At 28.5% G+C, this 17,500-nt stretch overlaps 1 protein-coding gene across 1 annotated transcript in view; it reads right to left on the reverse strand.

The window, feature by feature from the left end:
- Positions 1-7,958: 7,958 nt before the first annotated feature.
- The window catches only part of LOC145186940 (uncharacterized), a 10,320-nt gene continuing 778 nt past the window's right edge, over positions 7,959-17,500 (reverse strand). The window contains exons 2-17 of the mRNA XM_090090851.1: positions 17,428-17,500; positions 16,729-16,894; positions 16,321-16,516; positions 16,190-16,246; positions 16,075-16,110; positions 15,930-15,977; positions 14,783-14,806; positions 14,544-14,591; positions 14,110-14,232; positions 12,653-12,700; positions 12,245-12,292; positions 11,686-11,811; positions 11,002-11,030; positions 8,604-10,485; positions 8,247-8,459; positions 7,959-8,129 (exon numbers count right to left, since the gene is read on the reverse strand). The exon at positions 17,428-17,500 is cut by the window's right edge and continues 24 nt beyond it. Coding sequence (XP_089946977.1) covers positions 8,067-8,129; positions 8,247-8,459; positions 8,604-10,485; positions 11,002-11,030; positions 11,686-11,811; positions 12,245-12,292; positions 12,653-12,700; positions 14,110-14,232; positions 14,544-14,591; positions 14,783-14,806; positions 15,930-15,977; positions 16,075-16,110; positions 16,190-16,246; positions 16,321-16,516; positions 16,729-16,894; positions 17,428-17,500 — 3,180 coding nt within the window. The 3' untranslated portion in view covers positions 7,959-8,066. The remainder of the gene's footprint in view (positions 8,130-8,246; positions 8,460-8,603; positions 10,486-11,001; positions 11,031-11,685; positions 11,812-12,244; positions 12,293-12,652; positions 12,701-14,109; positions 14,233-14,543; positions 14,592-14,782; positions 14,807-15,929; positions 15,978-16,074; positions 16,111-16,189; positions 16,247-16,320; positions 16,517-16,728; positions 16,895-17,427) is intronic.

A 17,500-nucleotide genomic window follows, 5' to 3' on the forward strand; every position in this document is an offset into this window, starting at 1 on the left:
AAGGAATGTTATTATTTGATATTGCGTTCGCAAAATTTAAAAAAAAAATAATTAAATAATGATCCTCGATAGGCGACTCTCCTATATAGCTTTACTCTAAATTGCTTAAAGTAAGGCTTGAACTATTAACGGGGTTAAGTGGAGCTATTTTTTTAGACCAGTGATAACTTTGTGTTTCATCTTGAACTAAAAATTTGTAGTTTTTTTTAGAGCATCCCGCCATGGGAAATTGCGTAAATGCGTAAATTCCGATGTGAGAAATAGTTTATAAAGGTGACTCCTATGTAAAATATCGTACAATAATGCGTAAATCTCGAAACATATCGGAGAGTGCGTGAAATTCTCCCCATCGGCCTCGGACTACATCGCACCTCCGATGTGATACCATTCCTCACCATCGCATCACATCAGAGTCACCTTTATAAACTATTTCTCACATCGGAATTTACGCATTTACGCAATTTCCGATGGCGGGATGCTCTTTTGAGAAATCGCCAAATATACACTCAGATTCTTAAAGTAATCTAAAATTGGGAATTGGCAATATGTGAGCTGTTAAATTGCCAATTCTTTTTACCAAAAGTCTTCTTTATTTATCGGAAGGTTAACCTTGTGTTACTATTTTAGATCTATTATAATTTTCCTACTGATTAAATAGCAGCTCTTCGTCTGCTTCAAATTTATTAAGCTCTTCATTAACGTAGGTTTTTAAAATCTCTGATTTAAATAGTTTATGCAACGATTAACCATGCAATCTTTATTCAGTCAAGTCTTTGCAATCAAGTCCTTGTACGGAACATCCCATTTAACTTAACACTTAGCAGCAATATTGTATTCTGATGATGAATATATTTACAAACGGAATAAATACTTTATGATTATTCCACCATTTGGATCTCAAAACTTCGGAAAACTAGTTTTTACCACCGGGTTTTTCTCCTTAAAGCAGTTGTACATTTCGTGCAAAGTTTATTAAAACAATCTTTTTCGTTGGTATACCCTCTCTTTAAGATAATTATAAAGTAAAACCACTGTAATTTTTTCTGGGATTAACCTAAAATGCTGTTTGTCATAGCAGCATGAATGAGTAATTAACTTAGTAATTACTCATTCATGCTGCCATGATAAACTTAAACTGTCTATTTGAAACCAATGATAAAATTGGTTGTTTCACAAGTTTGCGAGCCTTTTTTAACAAGTAGTTTGATACTTCAAGGTTTTCCAAAGCAAATTTTCTTAACCAAAGACTCAGATGTCAAAGTTCAATCAGCACGTTATTGCCTAAGTTCGGGAAAATAAGGATTCAAGTTGTATTTTGGTGTTTAATTATCATGACAAACGAAATTGTTTCATTTGGCTTCATGAGCGTTTATTTATTTTTATTATTCTATTACCTCTTCCTGATATTCTTTAAAGACCTCGGCCACCTTTTCTTCTAGTTCGTTTAATGCTGTTAATAATAAGTCAAGATTAAATATCGAAGAACTAAACATAACCTTGTTTGACAAAATATGAGACTGTTCTCTCGTTAGTTTTTTTGTGTGAATTTTTTGTATCAAGGATGACTTTGGATACAGCAGTTCTCAAAAATTAATAATTATCTTGCTATTTACCTAATGCTTATTATCCGCTATTTAGTTGTTTGGCTTTTTGCTTTTTGACTTAATTCTTTGAATCTTAACATTTAAATCTTCTTAAGTCTCATATGAATTCCTTCAACATGCTTTTTTATCAAAAGTTAACAAACTAACATTGTTTAAAAAAAAATTGGGAACCTGAATAAGTTTCCACTGTTTACTATTAGATATTATAATTATTATCATTTTTATGCTTTTAAAATTAAATTAAAATCAAATCAAATTACAGTGTTTATGAAAGAACTATAAACAAGAATTTAGATTTAATATACTATACTACAAATAGTTCATTGGATTACAATAGCTTGTTTCAATGTATCAAAGATGAAATTTGTGGGAATTTTCCCTTTTACCCTTTGAAATTTTTAACTCATTAATTTCATTTAAAGAAGTGTAGGTCAAAGTAATTGTTTTCTTGTGGACATTTATGGTGGTATTGCTAAGACCAAATGAAGTCGTAGATAACCATCTAGAAAAGACGTTCTGATGAAACAAAAAGTGATATGAAAACGAAGAGTTGGAAGAATGTGTAGGCGAGTATCCGTGTGAAACAATTAATGACTTGTTAAAATATTATTACTAGTTGTAATATTATAATGCTTGAAAGCAATGGGAATTATTCAAAATCACATGATTTGAAGAAAAAAGACAATGAGAAGCTTTTAACCATACTTTAGTTATTTTTTCAAAGGCAAAGAAGGAATCCATTTTTCACAGAATTGTGATTAAAGATGAAAAATGAATTCATAACCTAAAAGTAAGAAATTGGGTGACAGCCCAGCTAACCATTACAACTGTGTCCCAGCTAGGACCCTATTGGGCTAAATAACTGTATCCAAACTGGGGTTCCACCCGGATCCCATCGTGATTCTGTCAGCGGGATAGAACTGGGTCCTAACTGGGTTTTTTAAGGGTTTTAATTGGGCAATCCCATCTTAGTACCAGAATTTTCTTTCTTATCCTCCTATTTTCTTAATTAATTGAAAAATGTTTTTCACAAACGGGAGTAGATTTTTTTTTATTAAAAAGATGCGATTTCTTGCGTGTTTTTTATCAAAAAAGTGGTTCATCTTTTCATTTAATATCGGTAAAGTTATTAGATATTTTTTGCAAAATTCGCTGTTTTACAACATTATTTTAAGGGGGAAAGTCCCTCAAAATTTAAGAATTTTATGATTTTTTTTTTTTTTTGCTAATATGAAAGTAAAATTATTAAGAAATTGAATGGTGAAAACAGTTTTTAAAAAGCAAAACTTTTTGTTAAATAAATTACATTTTTGTATGGTCATCTATGTGTCATTTTTCCCTAGCAACGTCCCTGGTTACAGGAAAAATATCAATAAAACCCCTTTTTTTGCATTATTTTTTTTCAGTTTTGTTAGAAACGCAAGCTACAAGTCATATTTCAAAACCTCATATTTGAAAATTCCTCATTTTAAGTCATCTTTTCAAGTTACAAATCTGTAATTGAGTAAAAATGAACAAATCTAAAATAGCAAATTGTGATGAAAGTGTTACTGATAGAGTAAAGTTTTCAACTAAACGTCTTAGAAAACGTAAACGTTCTTTTTATTGAATAAGAAAGCAAGAAAAAACTGTAAATATTGGTTTAAATAGTGTCAATAGTAATGATGTAAATATAACAAACTATGTAAATACTGAAAGTCAATATGTATATGAAAGTGCATCAAAAAGAAAAGTTAAGCCAGTAATGGTACAAAGTAGAAACTCAGACTCTGTTAGTGGCTACAGATTTATTGACATGGAAATTCTTGCCTCCATATTTATGAAACTTGCACGTCCTGAATGTTTGCAACCATCTCTGTTATTGTTAAGCGAGAATGAAAAGTCTTGCAAAGGATTTGCATCCAATTTATTATTAAGCTGCATTTGTGGTTTTAAATTAGTTTTTGAAACATCAAAAAATGTAGCAGGTTATGATATCAATAAAAGAGTGGTATATGCAATGAGAACACTCGGTCAAGGCTTATCTGAATTACTTGAACCAGAGAAGAGTCAGCATGTCAGTATATAAAAACAAAGACACGATCCAGAAACGAAGAATGATTTTAAGAGGCCGCAAACATAAAAAATCTGACAAATTTGAGCAGAAAGAAGGAAGTTTGTATGGGGCTGGTGTTTATGATTAAAAACTAATAATAATATGCTTTTTTATATTATATTTCTTTTATAACTGTTAGTTTATAATGCTTTTCATTTTAATTTTCTCTTATTTGTCATTTTTCTCAGAACGCAGGTTTTTAACCTCCCGGCAGAAGTATCTTGAAAACCGTTTGACCGATTTATATTAAATTTTCAAAAAGTGTTCCTCTCATAAAGATGTATACAATAAGCAGACAACTTTTTTAAAATGTTTTTTAAACAGAAAAAAATTTAGAAAACATTTATAATTTTCGTGCTTAAAATGATAGCAAAAATTAAACATGGCTACCACCTGACAGGAAAGTTGTTAACAAAAACTGTCTGTTTATTGCATAGATCTATCTTTCATCAATAAACTGGGAAAAAATTAGCTATTAATGACTTTCTGATCGACTGCAATCTTTGCCAGGGTGAAGGAACTAATTTCCCTTTTTTTCCTTAGTTACCAGGTTACCATGGCAACATGGTGCTGTACTTTATGATAGAACTTTTTGATTTTTAATATAGTTTTATTTAAAACATATAACAACTTTGTAAATGCTTTGCTTTAAAAAATAATTTTTTGAGGGACATTCCCCTTTAGGGTAATAAGATGTATTAGGCGTATGATTATTTGGTCTGATTTTTAATTTTTATGAATCAGCTTAAAAAACAGGTTTGAATTTCAAAATATTTTTAAGAAACAAAAAACTATTACTATACAATATTCGATTGAAAACCATTCGACATTTGTGCTATTCTGCTATTCATATCAGATTGCTACCATGATCGCGCAATAGAATTCTGCTTCAATTTGTATCGTTTGCTTCTGTAGTGGTTGCATCCATTTTAGCACTACTTTTACAAAATAAAAAAGATATGGATAACATAATATTATAATTTATAGCAAATATGCTTGTAAATAAATGTAGATCATAAATATCTAATGCTGTAAATATAATGCCCCCTTACATCTTCCATAATATTGGGTATATAGAAACTATTTTATTTATTTCATCATACTCAGTAAAACTAATTGATTATGATGTTAAAAATCAGGTAAATTTTCCTTCAATGTGTAAACCTACCAGATTTAGACAATTTATTTAATGAAAAACTTAGCATCATTGTCGACATTATTGCCATTGTTTTAATAACATTTTCTAAATTAATTTGTGTTTTCTGTTGTTACACATTAACCACCCAAAACCAACTCTAAAAACAAAATTCTAATACTATTAACTCACTTAAACAAAAAATAGCTAACAAAAACTATAATACAAAAAAAAAATGTTGGAAAACTTACAGCCTCAATATAATTATGAATAATTTCGAGAACACATTTATCTAATCCAATTGTTGATCAAACATTTGAAAAACTAGAATCTTTCACAACACCAATGAAGGGGTGCTGGTTTAAGTATAACCTGCAAACAAGACCATCTAAAAATTTTTTTTTTTTTCAACATTTCCTCTTTTTTTAGACTTGGGATATTCTTTGTTAAATGAATGTCTAAATATTGCAATCAACATATTTATACTTTTTTGCTATAGATTAAAGACCAATAAATGATTTCTTTAAACAGTTACATTAAATTAAGTAAGTTCCAGGTTGGCTATTGTTTAAAGAAATACGTTGGCGAAACGAAATTACAAATTAGAACTCGAACCCAACAACATCAAAAAAGCTTAAACGAGGGCAAGCATCATCAATCTGCAATACCCAAACATAGTGAATCATGTCAAGAAAAAATTAATTGGGAGAGAACTAAAACCCTTAAAGTAGAGACAAAAACATTTGATAGGAAGGTCCGTGAGGCTCTTGAAATACAGAGGCACCAATGTTCTCCTATAAATGTCGGGATTAATCTTGAAAATGGGCAATTTGTAAAAACTAAATTTTGGACACCATTTTTTACGTTTTTACGTAAGAATAATAAAGATAGAAGCCATTCAACTGCTGACGTCAGTTAATTTTAATCGTTTTTTGTAACTAATAATAATTTTACGAGCTGATGATGCTGGTAACCATAATCCAGCGAAAATTTCTCATAAGAAATTAATATTTTTATTTAGAGAATTCGTATTATTTGATGTTTATTATTAATATATATATATATATATATATATATATATATATATATATATATATATATATATATATATATATATATATATATCAATTGATGTGCAATTGTTTTTAATCCAGTTTGACAGAAGTAAAAAAGAATACAGAAATAAACTTTGGGACTAGGGGATTGCCGTTAAATTTGGTGTGGAGAGTATATAATATTTTTCTATTACAATAGATTTATTTAAGTGTGTCACAGATTCTGGATATTCTTAAACTAGTTCACTTGGTTTTCATATTGCCTGCCATTTGTAGTAGGCTAATATGATTTTGGGTCTTTCTGCACATGGTGGCACCCATACTGGTTTATATTGCGAAAGAAAAAAGACTGGATGCAGAACTTTGGGAATTTAAACCAACATTTTCTTAAGTTTCTAGCAGGAATGGCAAAAAAACAGACTTGATAAAGTTCAGTCAGTCAGTTTTGTTACCAAAATTCCTCCACCATCACTATATATGATTATGGATTTTTTTTATGTTCTAAATCTCAATTTTTTTGTTTTCTGACCTAACTATGGCTGTCATAAAAAATCATTCCTAGATATAGCTATCATGGAATAGTTTAATAGAGTAAATTGAAGAAAGATAGTGCACAATATCGAAGTTCTAGAAAGCAGATTTTTAAAAGAGTGCTCACAGCTGCTGTCTGTTATTATGTGTTTCAAAGATGTGAAGTATATGATTTTCTTGATCATATTAGCATATAACCGATTGCGAAATTTAAATACTCGTATCTCTACTTGAATTTGTTAAACAGTAGGTTTACTTGGAAATATATAAAGTCCTTATCATGATACTCCACGTTTTTCGATTTTGTGAAGAGAATGGATGATCAAAAAATTTTAATTATGGCCATGCAAAATTTGTTCATCAAACTGGAACGCATATTATTCTTAAATACAGTATGCTCATTGGTGCAAAAATGCTGTTGGATGTTTAAAAGGCATAAAACAAAACTCGTCTATTAAGTAATAACGAAATGTTAATCACTAACGCATATTCATATGCGTTTGTTCATGTATATGTACTTACATGACCATGCAGAATATTCTCTGAGAACTATATATTTCAGAGCTGTAAGATCAGCCAAAGACTTACAAATAGAAAACAAAAATGATCAAAATAAAAATATAAATTTAGTAAATCAAAATACACAGTCGATAACGTAATTATCAAGTTAAGATACACATTAAAATTATTAATATTGACTTCAACACAAATAGTCTAGTCTCTAAATCCATACAATCATGTAGAAGATCCGCTCAGAACTATCATCTAAATTTCGCCATTAATACACTGCACCAAAAAAAAAAAAAACTTTGATCGATTTATCAGCTCAAATAAGCTAAACCATTTATAAACCGAACTAAAAAAAATTATTAAAAAGAAAAAGCAATAACATATACCGATTCTAAGTTTAGTTTGACATTAGTTGAAAAAAATTTGTATAAAAACATTTCACTTGTTCTTAAAGAAACATGAAGAAACAAAAAGAAGAAAATTAAATTATTAACTTCTTAGCAAATGATAGTTCTAATTAATCCAATTGAAACTACCATTCTAACTTTACCTTTAAAAAACATAGTCATAGTACTTTGATAATTTTACCTTTAAAATGCATACATAGTCACCGTGCTTTGCGAAACTGTACAAATAATAGTTTTAGAGAAAGAACCGTTACATTTACAAAATGGTTAGCTATGCTACAACTTCGAAGTAAGATTAGAAACAGCACTTACCTGTATCATATTTTTCTATAAGTTCAATATTATGTGTTTGGTTTTTTTACCTTATTCGCCTTGGCTATTAGTTTATGATTAAAAGAGATATTTTAGTAAATCATAGTTAACAGTGAGCACCACGTGAAGGTTAGCCATAGGACTTTGCTCACCACATTCAATAATTCAATTTCAGTCTTTCTACCCAGCTCAATTATTAAAAATAAAAATTAAACTTTAATCAAACGTTTACTCTGAGATTTGATTAAAATTTGAAACATTCATTAAACAACAAAACTTAAATAATGTTAAAACCAGTAAAACTGCTGCTTGATATGATCAGTCTTATATTCTTTTATAACTTAGTTTTTAAACAGGATGATTAAATTATTAGACAAATCTCCAAGGAGAAGAATAATTTCGTTGAAGGCTTTTCAATCAATCAGTTGCATGATTGAGGTTTTTAGTTTCAGTGGGTTGAAGCTCATCTTCTGACTTTATCTAGGGGAATGCAGAATTTAAATATGTGAAATAGATTAAATAAAAACTTTCTCATATAAATTTTTATAAAAAATTGCAAAATTTGCAAAAACTGTAAAAGCCCAAAGAAAAACTTACTTTCATAGTGATGCGTTGTTTTTTTCTCTCATAACCAATTCTAGTTCTTAACTGACACCAGTTATATGTTGTATTTAATTTTGATTCCTTGATTGCATCCTCTATTCTTTGTTGATTTAGAGGTCCCCCTTTAATAAGATCACCACAAGTAGAATGGAGTAACAATATATCTTGTTTCCGGAACAGTTTTTCTCGCTTTGGTGTAACATTGGTCTATAAAAATTTTTATTTATTGCTAATATTGAGTTAATGAGAGTAAACAAATAAGAGATTGAGACTATTTAAAAATATCAAAGCAACATTTTTTAGGTATTACCTAAAAAATGTTGCTTTGATATTTTTTTAAGTCCTATGTACCTTGAGAGCTGGAAATCTACAAATACTTCTCAGTTTATCATATATTTTTTTAGGCGTGGTTTCAATACCTATCAAGGGCATTTTCTCAACAACATCATTCACACTTGGACATTCATTGGGAAAATTTTTTTTTAAAATATTTTCTTCTAATTTAGTCCATTTCTTTCTTTTCGTGTTGAAATCAGCAACTGAATTAAAACTATTTGTTAAGCATTTTTTTGGAGTTGATGGAGTTGAAATAACATCTTGATTAAGAAAATAAGATCTTACAGCTTTACCAGCACTTGCAGCTGTTTCTCTTTTACAACGAGTGTAATAATGTTTTTCTGCAGTTGCAAGAGAGTGTCCCATTAGGTCAGCAACTTCTTGTGAATCCCCTATTTTAAATTTACGCACACCTGTTGATGCTCCTTTACGGAAAAGGGTTGCACAAACATTGCGCTTACCAGATTCAACTTCGAAAATTCCTGCCTTTTTCCACAATGAACCAAGTTGCATACTTATAGCACCAGAACTCATCGGAAGACCTGACCAAGATATAAAAATATTTCTACAATTACTTGATATCTGGGACCTTATCTTAGTAACAAATGTAGCCAACCACTTAAACTTTTCAAGTTCCAACGTAATGTGTGCATGGCCATATGTATCAAATGTTTTATGCTTTTCTACAGAAATGATATATGAACCATCTGCAGTAAGTTGATGGCTTTTAAATTCCTCTATGGTAACATTAGCAGAAACACCTGAGCGATGTGCATTTCCAATATGTATTTCTACTAACAAATGGTCCCTCATTGTTGTGTATTCTGCTTGAGTGACAGGCCTTTGGTTTAAATAAAAAAAGTTAAAAAGTGTGCAAGCATCTTTTGCATTATTTGAATCAAAGTATCTTGAGACTTGCGATGGTGTTATCATTGACTCATGATCACGTTCCTGTCGTAACCAAAAATTTCGGCGATCTGCTCGGTTAAATGTTTTTCTCCAATTATTTATTTTTAAGCTCATGTCAGATAACTCTGATGCTTTACATCCAGATATTCTTAAAGCTGTTTTATCTAATATTAAAAAAGTACAAAAATCTTTTAAGGAAAACAAATACTTTTTTATAGTTCCAGCTTTTAGCTCTTTGATCTGAAGTTTTGAAAGGTAACTTTCTCGGACAGTTTCAATATTTAAAACTGTAACAATATCTTCATTGGTGCCAACTATTTGAAAAAATCTTCGAACGTCGCTTACAGTTCTGCTTGCTGAAGCTCCTTCTCTAAGATTATCAGGACCAATCAAATAACTATGAAACATTTCAAGTAAAGTTTGAATATTTTTGTTGAGGGGCAAAGAAAAACAATCTTCAGGAATAAATAAATCATCACTTTCATCTTCACTTTCAGTAATGCTTATTTCTTCATCATTTTCAGAGAAACAAGAATCATGGATATCCAGATCACTGTGGCTTTCCTCAAAATGTTTCTCAACTGTAGAGGGCGCAATCATAGGGATAGGTGACGAGTTAATACTTTTTGTTAAAGTATTCTTCTTTATAAACTTTTTTGGTGAAAAAGTGTTTTGCTGAACATCACTTGGTATAAATTTACCTGAAGTTTTAACTATTCTTTTAAAATCTTGATCAGAAGGTTTTAAACTATGAACCTTTTTAATATGGTCATCAATCCTTCTTACAATCGACATGCAAGATGGAAATAAGCAATGGGTTAAAACTGGTATATCTGAAGACCTTTTACGTAAATTAAAATATGACATGGCTTTCTGTGAACTTTCCTTTGACCAAAGATGAGATTTACCTTGCAGGTGCCGTGAAAGATTTACAATTTCTTTTGAACATCCTTCTACAGGGCATTTTACAGTTCTACGTTTTCCTAAACTAAAGAACAAACACAAAAGATACATAAAAAAACTACTTTCTGACTTAGTGAAGCTTTCAAGATACAGAGAACTGGTTAATAAAATATGGATTAAAAAATTGGAGTAATTTGTATCCATATAATATTGCTTTTAAAAGAATACTTTTTTTATGTGGAGTAAAAAAGTGGGCTTATTTAACCGATCAATAGAATATATCGATCAAATGCAAAGTTTAAAGTTGAAAGTTAAACCTTCCTGTTTAATCAGCACATTTTATCCTAAAAACCTCTTGTCAAAGTCAATAAGTGCTTAATTCTTGCATTTGCAGGCTGACTTCTGCATTCACCAAAGAAAAAACAGAGCTATAACCTATTACCTTAATTGCCAAAGCTAAAAACCAAGTTTATTTAACGTACAGTTACATAGAGTGACAAAGTTTTATGTGTTATACAATTTAATAAATGTAGAAAATAAATAGAAAAGGCTCAGAAGTTTAACTAAAAAAAAACTCCATAAAAAAAGAAAATATTCTTACGAAATCTTCAGGTTTTGTGATGAACCATTCTAAGGACAAAGTCAAATTGAGTTATTAAAAAAGAAGAATATTAGTAAAACAAAGTCATTGAGTTGATCAACTTTCCACTGGAAGATAGCTTAACACATTTTTTATCAGTTTACTTAACCTATTACTCATTCCTTTCCTTTGAGCAACTTAAAAATTATTAGTTTTTAATAATTGATATATATAAGTGATTAACAACAGTCAGAGTAAGAACTAATACCTAGTTTTCAATAACTTTTTTTATGTAAAAACAATACTTGTATTAATCTTTGGTTTTCAAATTTAATGAAACATGAAGGAACTTAGCTAAATTTAGTTTAAAAGAATATACTGAAAGAAAGTCAAGTGAAACTTAATTCACTAAAAATTTTCCTATCAAAAAGAATTCAAGTATAAGGCTATCTATATTTGCAATTCCCTGCTTAATATCAATCTGAATTTCTACATAAAAATAAACAAAAGCTATTAATAGTTTTCTCTTCTTGTCATATTTTGAATATTTAATTTTTAACTTAATTTTTAAGGATTTGATTAAAATGAACTGAAAATCTAATTAGATTTTGACTTTTAAAGAAGAAATAATACATTTAAGAGATTGCAAGATTACTTTTCTTTTCTTTTTTTTTTACTAATTTTATTTTTAAATAATACACTTACTAGCACAAGACTATTTTTGATTTCCTTCTCACATGTTGGTGTACATTCAATATCCTTAAAATTCCCCTCTATACTTTCAGAGGCTTTCAACAGGATGTTGTTGGTGGATGTTGTTGGTAGTACTCTCTAAAATATTTTCAATAAAAAAACAGTAATTTCATATGGATATAATTGATATTGTGCAATCAGAAAAATCAAGGATTATTACCCAGATATAAATTTATTTAATTTTATTAAAGGGACAACAGTTAAAAAAAATTAAAATTTCTGACAAAAACAATTAAACAATTAAAAATTCTGACAAAGCAAGACTTTTTAATTGACATGAGAGAATATAAGATATATTAAACATACACCATGCTTGATCAACCACACTTTAAGTTAAAGAAATTGAGATAATTTAAAATAATGAATAATTTGTAAAAGTTATTTTTTGAAAGTTACTTTTTCAAAAACTTGATAATGTAATTTTCAAAGACATTTAATATAGATGCTGAAATATACATGTGCAGTCATGCTGCATTATAAACATTAGTAACTTTGGGCAAAAAAACGCTACCTTATTAACATTAATTGAGTTACTGAAAAAATCCATTTCATCTTCATCCTTAAAGTTAAAAAGTAAAGTGACATGAAGAAATATGGCATTTTAAAATAAAAACAACAGAGGTTCATCACAAAATATAAAAAGTAAATAAAAATAAGAATTAATTAAACTAATTATAATCATTGTTTGAATAATGAAAAATTTGAAAGAGCTGAGATGGGAAGAGATGCCAGAACCAATCTCTTGCAAATAACATATACTTCAATGATCTGAGAGATCTTAATGACCTAGACATTGATATGATTCAAATATACAAGTAGCTAAACGTATGGGGAAAAATTTGACAAATTGCAAAAATCTTACAAAAGAATAATACTTGAGGTAGGTAGTTGGTATCTGAGTAAAAAAAAACTACTATACCTGATTATCAGTGATTGAGTTAAGAAAAAAATGCATATCTTCTTCCTCCTGGGTATTCAAAATAAAACAAGAGTGTGAAGTGATTTTTCAATAAGAAATATGTACTTCATAGAAACAATTAGATGAATAAAAGACTAGCTGAATTACTCTAACAAAAATTGACTTGGTAAATCTACTTAATTCAACGTTGTTTTATATAGTTTAGATTGAACAAACTGGTGTAACTTTTAAAGTAATAAATGATGTGAAAGCTAAGCTCTTTCAAAGACTAAAAATATCTTATTATCAGTAATTGAGTTGATGAAAGAATGCATGTCATCATCCTTAAATTTAAAAATAAAATAAGAGCCATAAAGAAATATAGCATAATAAAAACAAAAGAAGTTTAATAAAATATACCAAACAACCTAAATACATGTTACTTATTACTAGGCCCCTGGAAATCAATGAATTCTACATTAAATCTCCATATGAATTATCTATAGATTTAAAAACAAATTGATTCATGTATTGCGTTTTTACAATCACATAATTCTTTTTTTACTGAACTTCCTAATAAGCTTTTCAAAGTGCATTTATCACTTCTACTTTAACTCTAACTAGTATGTTACATATTAGAGGCCATTTCAAAGATGCCTATATTTTATAACTTAATTTAAAGCCATTTATAACTTAATTTAAAGTCATTTAAGGGAAAAACTTAAGTTTAATATAACTATGTGTAAAATAATTATAAATAATTTTTCTCTTAAATTCCAGGTACTGATATATCTGATTGGTTGATAAAACATAAGTATCATAAAATGTTTAATTTAAATATACAAATGTATTTACATATACTTAATTTCAGCCTTCTACAAATGATAAACCATGTTGGCACACTATTACTTTAGTGAATGAGTAGCCAGCTAATACAAAGTAATATTTACGCATTGAAACATTTATTCTAAAGTGATTCTGCAAGTTAGCTAACAAGCAGCACCCTGTATTTTGGATTAATATTTATTTATGTAATTTAATTTCACTTGAGTTCAACAAGCTAAATCACCTCATAAAACAAAATGTTTACTTCTATATAGCCCAGCACAGCCATCATTTTGTATAAAATATAGGCCTCTTAGAAATGGCGTCTTAAATATATCATAAATGGCCTTGAAATAAAATAGACCATATACCACTCTATACAACAGAAAAGCAGGAACTACTTAGTATACACCATTTTTTGTTTTTTTTAATGCACGTTGTTAGAATTTCAGTGCTGTTAGCGTTATTTATACAGCTAGTGTAATGCAGAACATATACTTCTGAATAACAATAATAGGGTACTTGCTCTATTTACCTAGTAAACCTACTTAATAAAGAATAAACACAATAATGCAAAATTATTTCTCTTTTGAAAAGGAAAACTTACTTTGATTATAAATTGAAACTTATTTCTATTTTACAATTGAACTTACTAGTGCAAGACTACTTTTGCTTTCCTTTCCACTAGCTGATGCAGCTGCAACATCCTTAGAGGTTTCCTCTAGACTTTCAGAGGTTTTAGAATAGATTTTATTGGTAGATGTGGTTAAAACTTTCTAAAAAATAATTAAAAAGAAATTAGTAATTTGATTAACTTGATATAGTGTAATTATAAAAAGTCAAGAAGTATTACCCAGAAATTAATTTTTTCAATTGCATTAAATAACTAATAATATTTATAAAAGATTAAAGACATCAAGTTACTGCTGATTTTTTTTCTTGTAAGGGCTGTTATAATTTTAAAAAATTTCAGTAGCATTTAATTTCAATGGACAGGAGAATAAAATAAAACATTCACTAACACATGCATTGCATACATTAGTCAATCAGCATTACCCTGACTTTCACATTCTGTTTAAATTTATACCTGATCATCAGTGACTGAATTTATGAAAAAATGGATCTCATTGTCTTCCTTGAAGTTAAATTCAAATAAGAGAAATGAAAGAACTTACTTTATATAAATAAAAAACAAAAAATTCATAAGATAACCATAATTTCACTCAGATATACTATGTAATCAGAAGAATCAGCAATTTTTTCCAGAAATACTTTTGTTTAATTACAGTAAATGCAAGATAATATTTGTAAAAGATTTTAGCTTACTATTGATGTTTCTTCTTGTAAAGGCTGTCATGATAAAACAAAATAAAAAGAGAATTAGAAGCATTTCAAAATTGTTAAAAAAAGAAAGAAACTAAAATTTGCAACTCAATGTTGTAAAAGCAAGAACTTAAGGTAAGAAATTATCTAACTAAAAATCTGATACAAACCAACTACACTTTGAGTTAGAGAAACTGAGGTACCAATAACAACCAAAAACTTCGTTTTTTTTACTGTTTAATAATGCCAAATTACTGCAGAGCATTATTAAATTTCCTAAAACTGGTTTGAAAATGAACTTAAAATGTTTGTTGAAGAAACAGTCCTGAAATGACCTTTTGTCATCTTGGTGATTTCTGAACATCTCATTGAAATTAATATGAAAGAGAGTGATTGGTGAGTTATGATTAATAGCATGATTTTTTATAATAAGTCTAAATTTGTATTGTCTTTTTCATTGTGGAGAAAATAGTTGTTTTTAGTTTTCACTTTATCTAAAACTAATCTTCTAAGCAATAACCAGTTTTCAAAGCAAGATTTCTTCACTGTTTTAACTTATCAAGACAGTCTAAAAGAAAACGTTAATAAACTAATATTATGCTTACTTAAAATACAAAAATTAAATAATTTAATAGAAATTTTAAGCTGAAAAACTATACTATTTAATAAAAAATTAGAAAACTGTACTAAAAACTGCAGTACATTAAACATACTAAAACAATATCCTTTTTATTTCTCATTAAGTCTTCTAACTTTACAGAGAAGATTTTAGCCTCTCAGATATTTAAAGTCACAAATTTAATCAATCACAAAATAAAAACATTAAAAAAACATGAAATGAATAATAAATTAAACTTTCATGCAACTTACTATTTTTTCTGTCTGTGCATGTGGATCCACCTCCAAAAGGGTAATTCATTTATAAGATGGCTATATATGAACTTTTGTATTAGTTTATAATTTGGATGAAGAAACTGTTTTAAGAAATAATGATAAATCAGTTGAAAATTAGAGTTTTGAGTAGTTTTCAAGCATCAACAAAACCAAGTAAAACAAAAGCTAGGTACAAAAAAGCAATTATAAAATATGTAATTTTTCTTAGCTTTCCTGTAAAAACAGCAGAATGAAATAAACTTATATTAAATATTACCGTCCACAGATCAGAACCATTATTAATGGGACAAACAGATGATAGTATCTATTTTTGAAAAATATAATTATTTTTAAGATATGAAAACTATTTTTTAAAACTTTGTTAATAACTTTACTAAACCTTTATTAACTAGTGCGCTCACCTCAGATGCCTTTAGGAAGACCTTTTTTTTCAGAGGCTAAAGATGAATCAAATTATAGGAGTCAATTTTTAAAAGGGTATAAAACAAAATTGCAAATCAAAATACACCATAATACCTGTCCACATAGTGAATCCATCACCTCATCCACTGTAAAGGGTTTTAAATAGTCCTTCTAAATAAGGTAAAAAACATGGTAATATAATTATACACACACACACACACAAACGCACACATATATAAACTCACTGATTCTCTCCATGTTTGATTTGACCTGTCACCATAGTCATACCGCAACTCAGTATGAGCTGGTATAAATGCTTTTGCCAAAAAAAATAGGTGGTACTTTCCATTTAAATAGAAAACTTTAGGCCTACAATTGGCAAATTTTTCTGGGGAATCATTAATAAAACGCCCATATGAATTTGAAAAAGTTGCATCAATGCTATAATAAAATTAATTATAAGTATAAGGTAAATCAACAGTTAACAGCAAGCAAACAAAAAAGAAAACTAAAAAATCACTCATATTTTTGTAAGAAAAAACTATACAACTTTTGAAAATTTAACTAAAAAACTTTCTTTAAAAAAATTGAAACATGTATCTGAAATATTATATCAATATTGTAGCCTTTTACTGCCTTTATTGTATGTATACCTTATCTTCTCATTCCCAAAACCAACATCATAAATGAAGCAACCTAGCCCTTTTTTAAAGTACCTCTCGTGCCTTTTTGTTGCCTCTGACCATGATATCAACTCTCCTTTATATTCTAAGAGAACTTCATTTGATTGAAATTCTCTTCGAGTAAATATTCCATAACCTAATATTAAAATAATATGTATGCAAAAGGCAAATTTTTATGAATGAAAGTCAAGTTGGTATTTATGCAAAAAGTCAAATTAAACAGTTCTTTTATAGTAAAGAAATCCTCTTTCCTGCTGATGTTAAAGGAAGAAAAATTTGACAACTGGTAATAAGTAAATAATTCTTGTTTATTTGTCAAACATTATACAAAAACTTACTAAATTCACTATGAAGTATTAAATTTGCAGATTTATTTAGCAGTTTTTGTATTTTTGTGTGTAAAACTTTTTTAAAAATTTTTTTTCTATTTTATATCAAGGAGAAATTATGAACCATTAGAGAGCTTATTCAATCAATTTCCATAGTTAATTAAGTATATACTCTGCAGTAGTATGTGACATTTTCAGTTGAAACCTACTAGTTTATATAATCACTCCTGACTTAAGTGCATACTAAGAGACTCTTGGATATCCTACATAAGTAATAAGCACTTAAACAGAGAACTAACTGTTTCAATACAAAAAAGAAATATTATTAGGTGGAACAAACCAATATGTTTATCCATAAACAATTTTTTAAAATTGACCGACTCATCTTGATTAGATGCTTCAGCACACTTTTG

The sequence above is a fragment of the Hydra viridissima genome, unplaced genomic scaffold, assembly GCF_058129835.1.
Source record: "Hydra viridissima isolate aposymbiotic clone 2 unplaced genomic scaffold, HvirCarnegie_v1 scaffold_6, whole genome shotgun sequence".
Taxonomy (NCBI): Eukaryota; Metazoa; Cnidaria; class Hydrozoa; order Anthoathecata; family Hydridae; genus Hydra; species Hydra viridissima.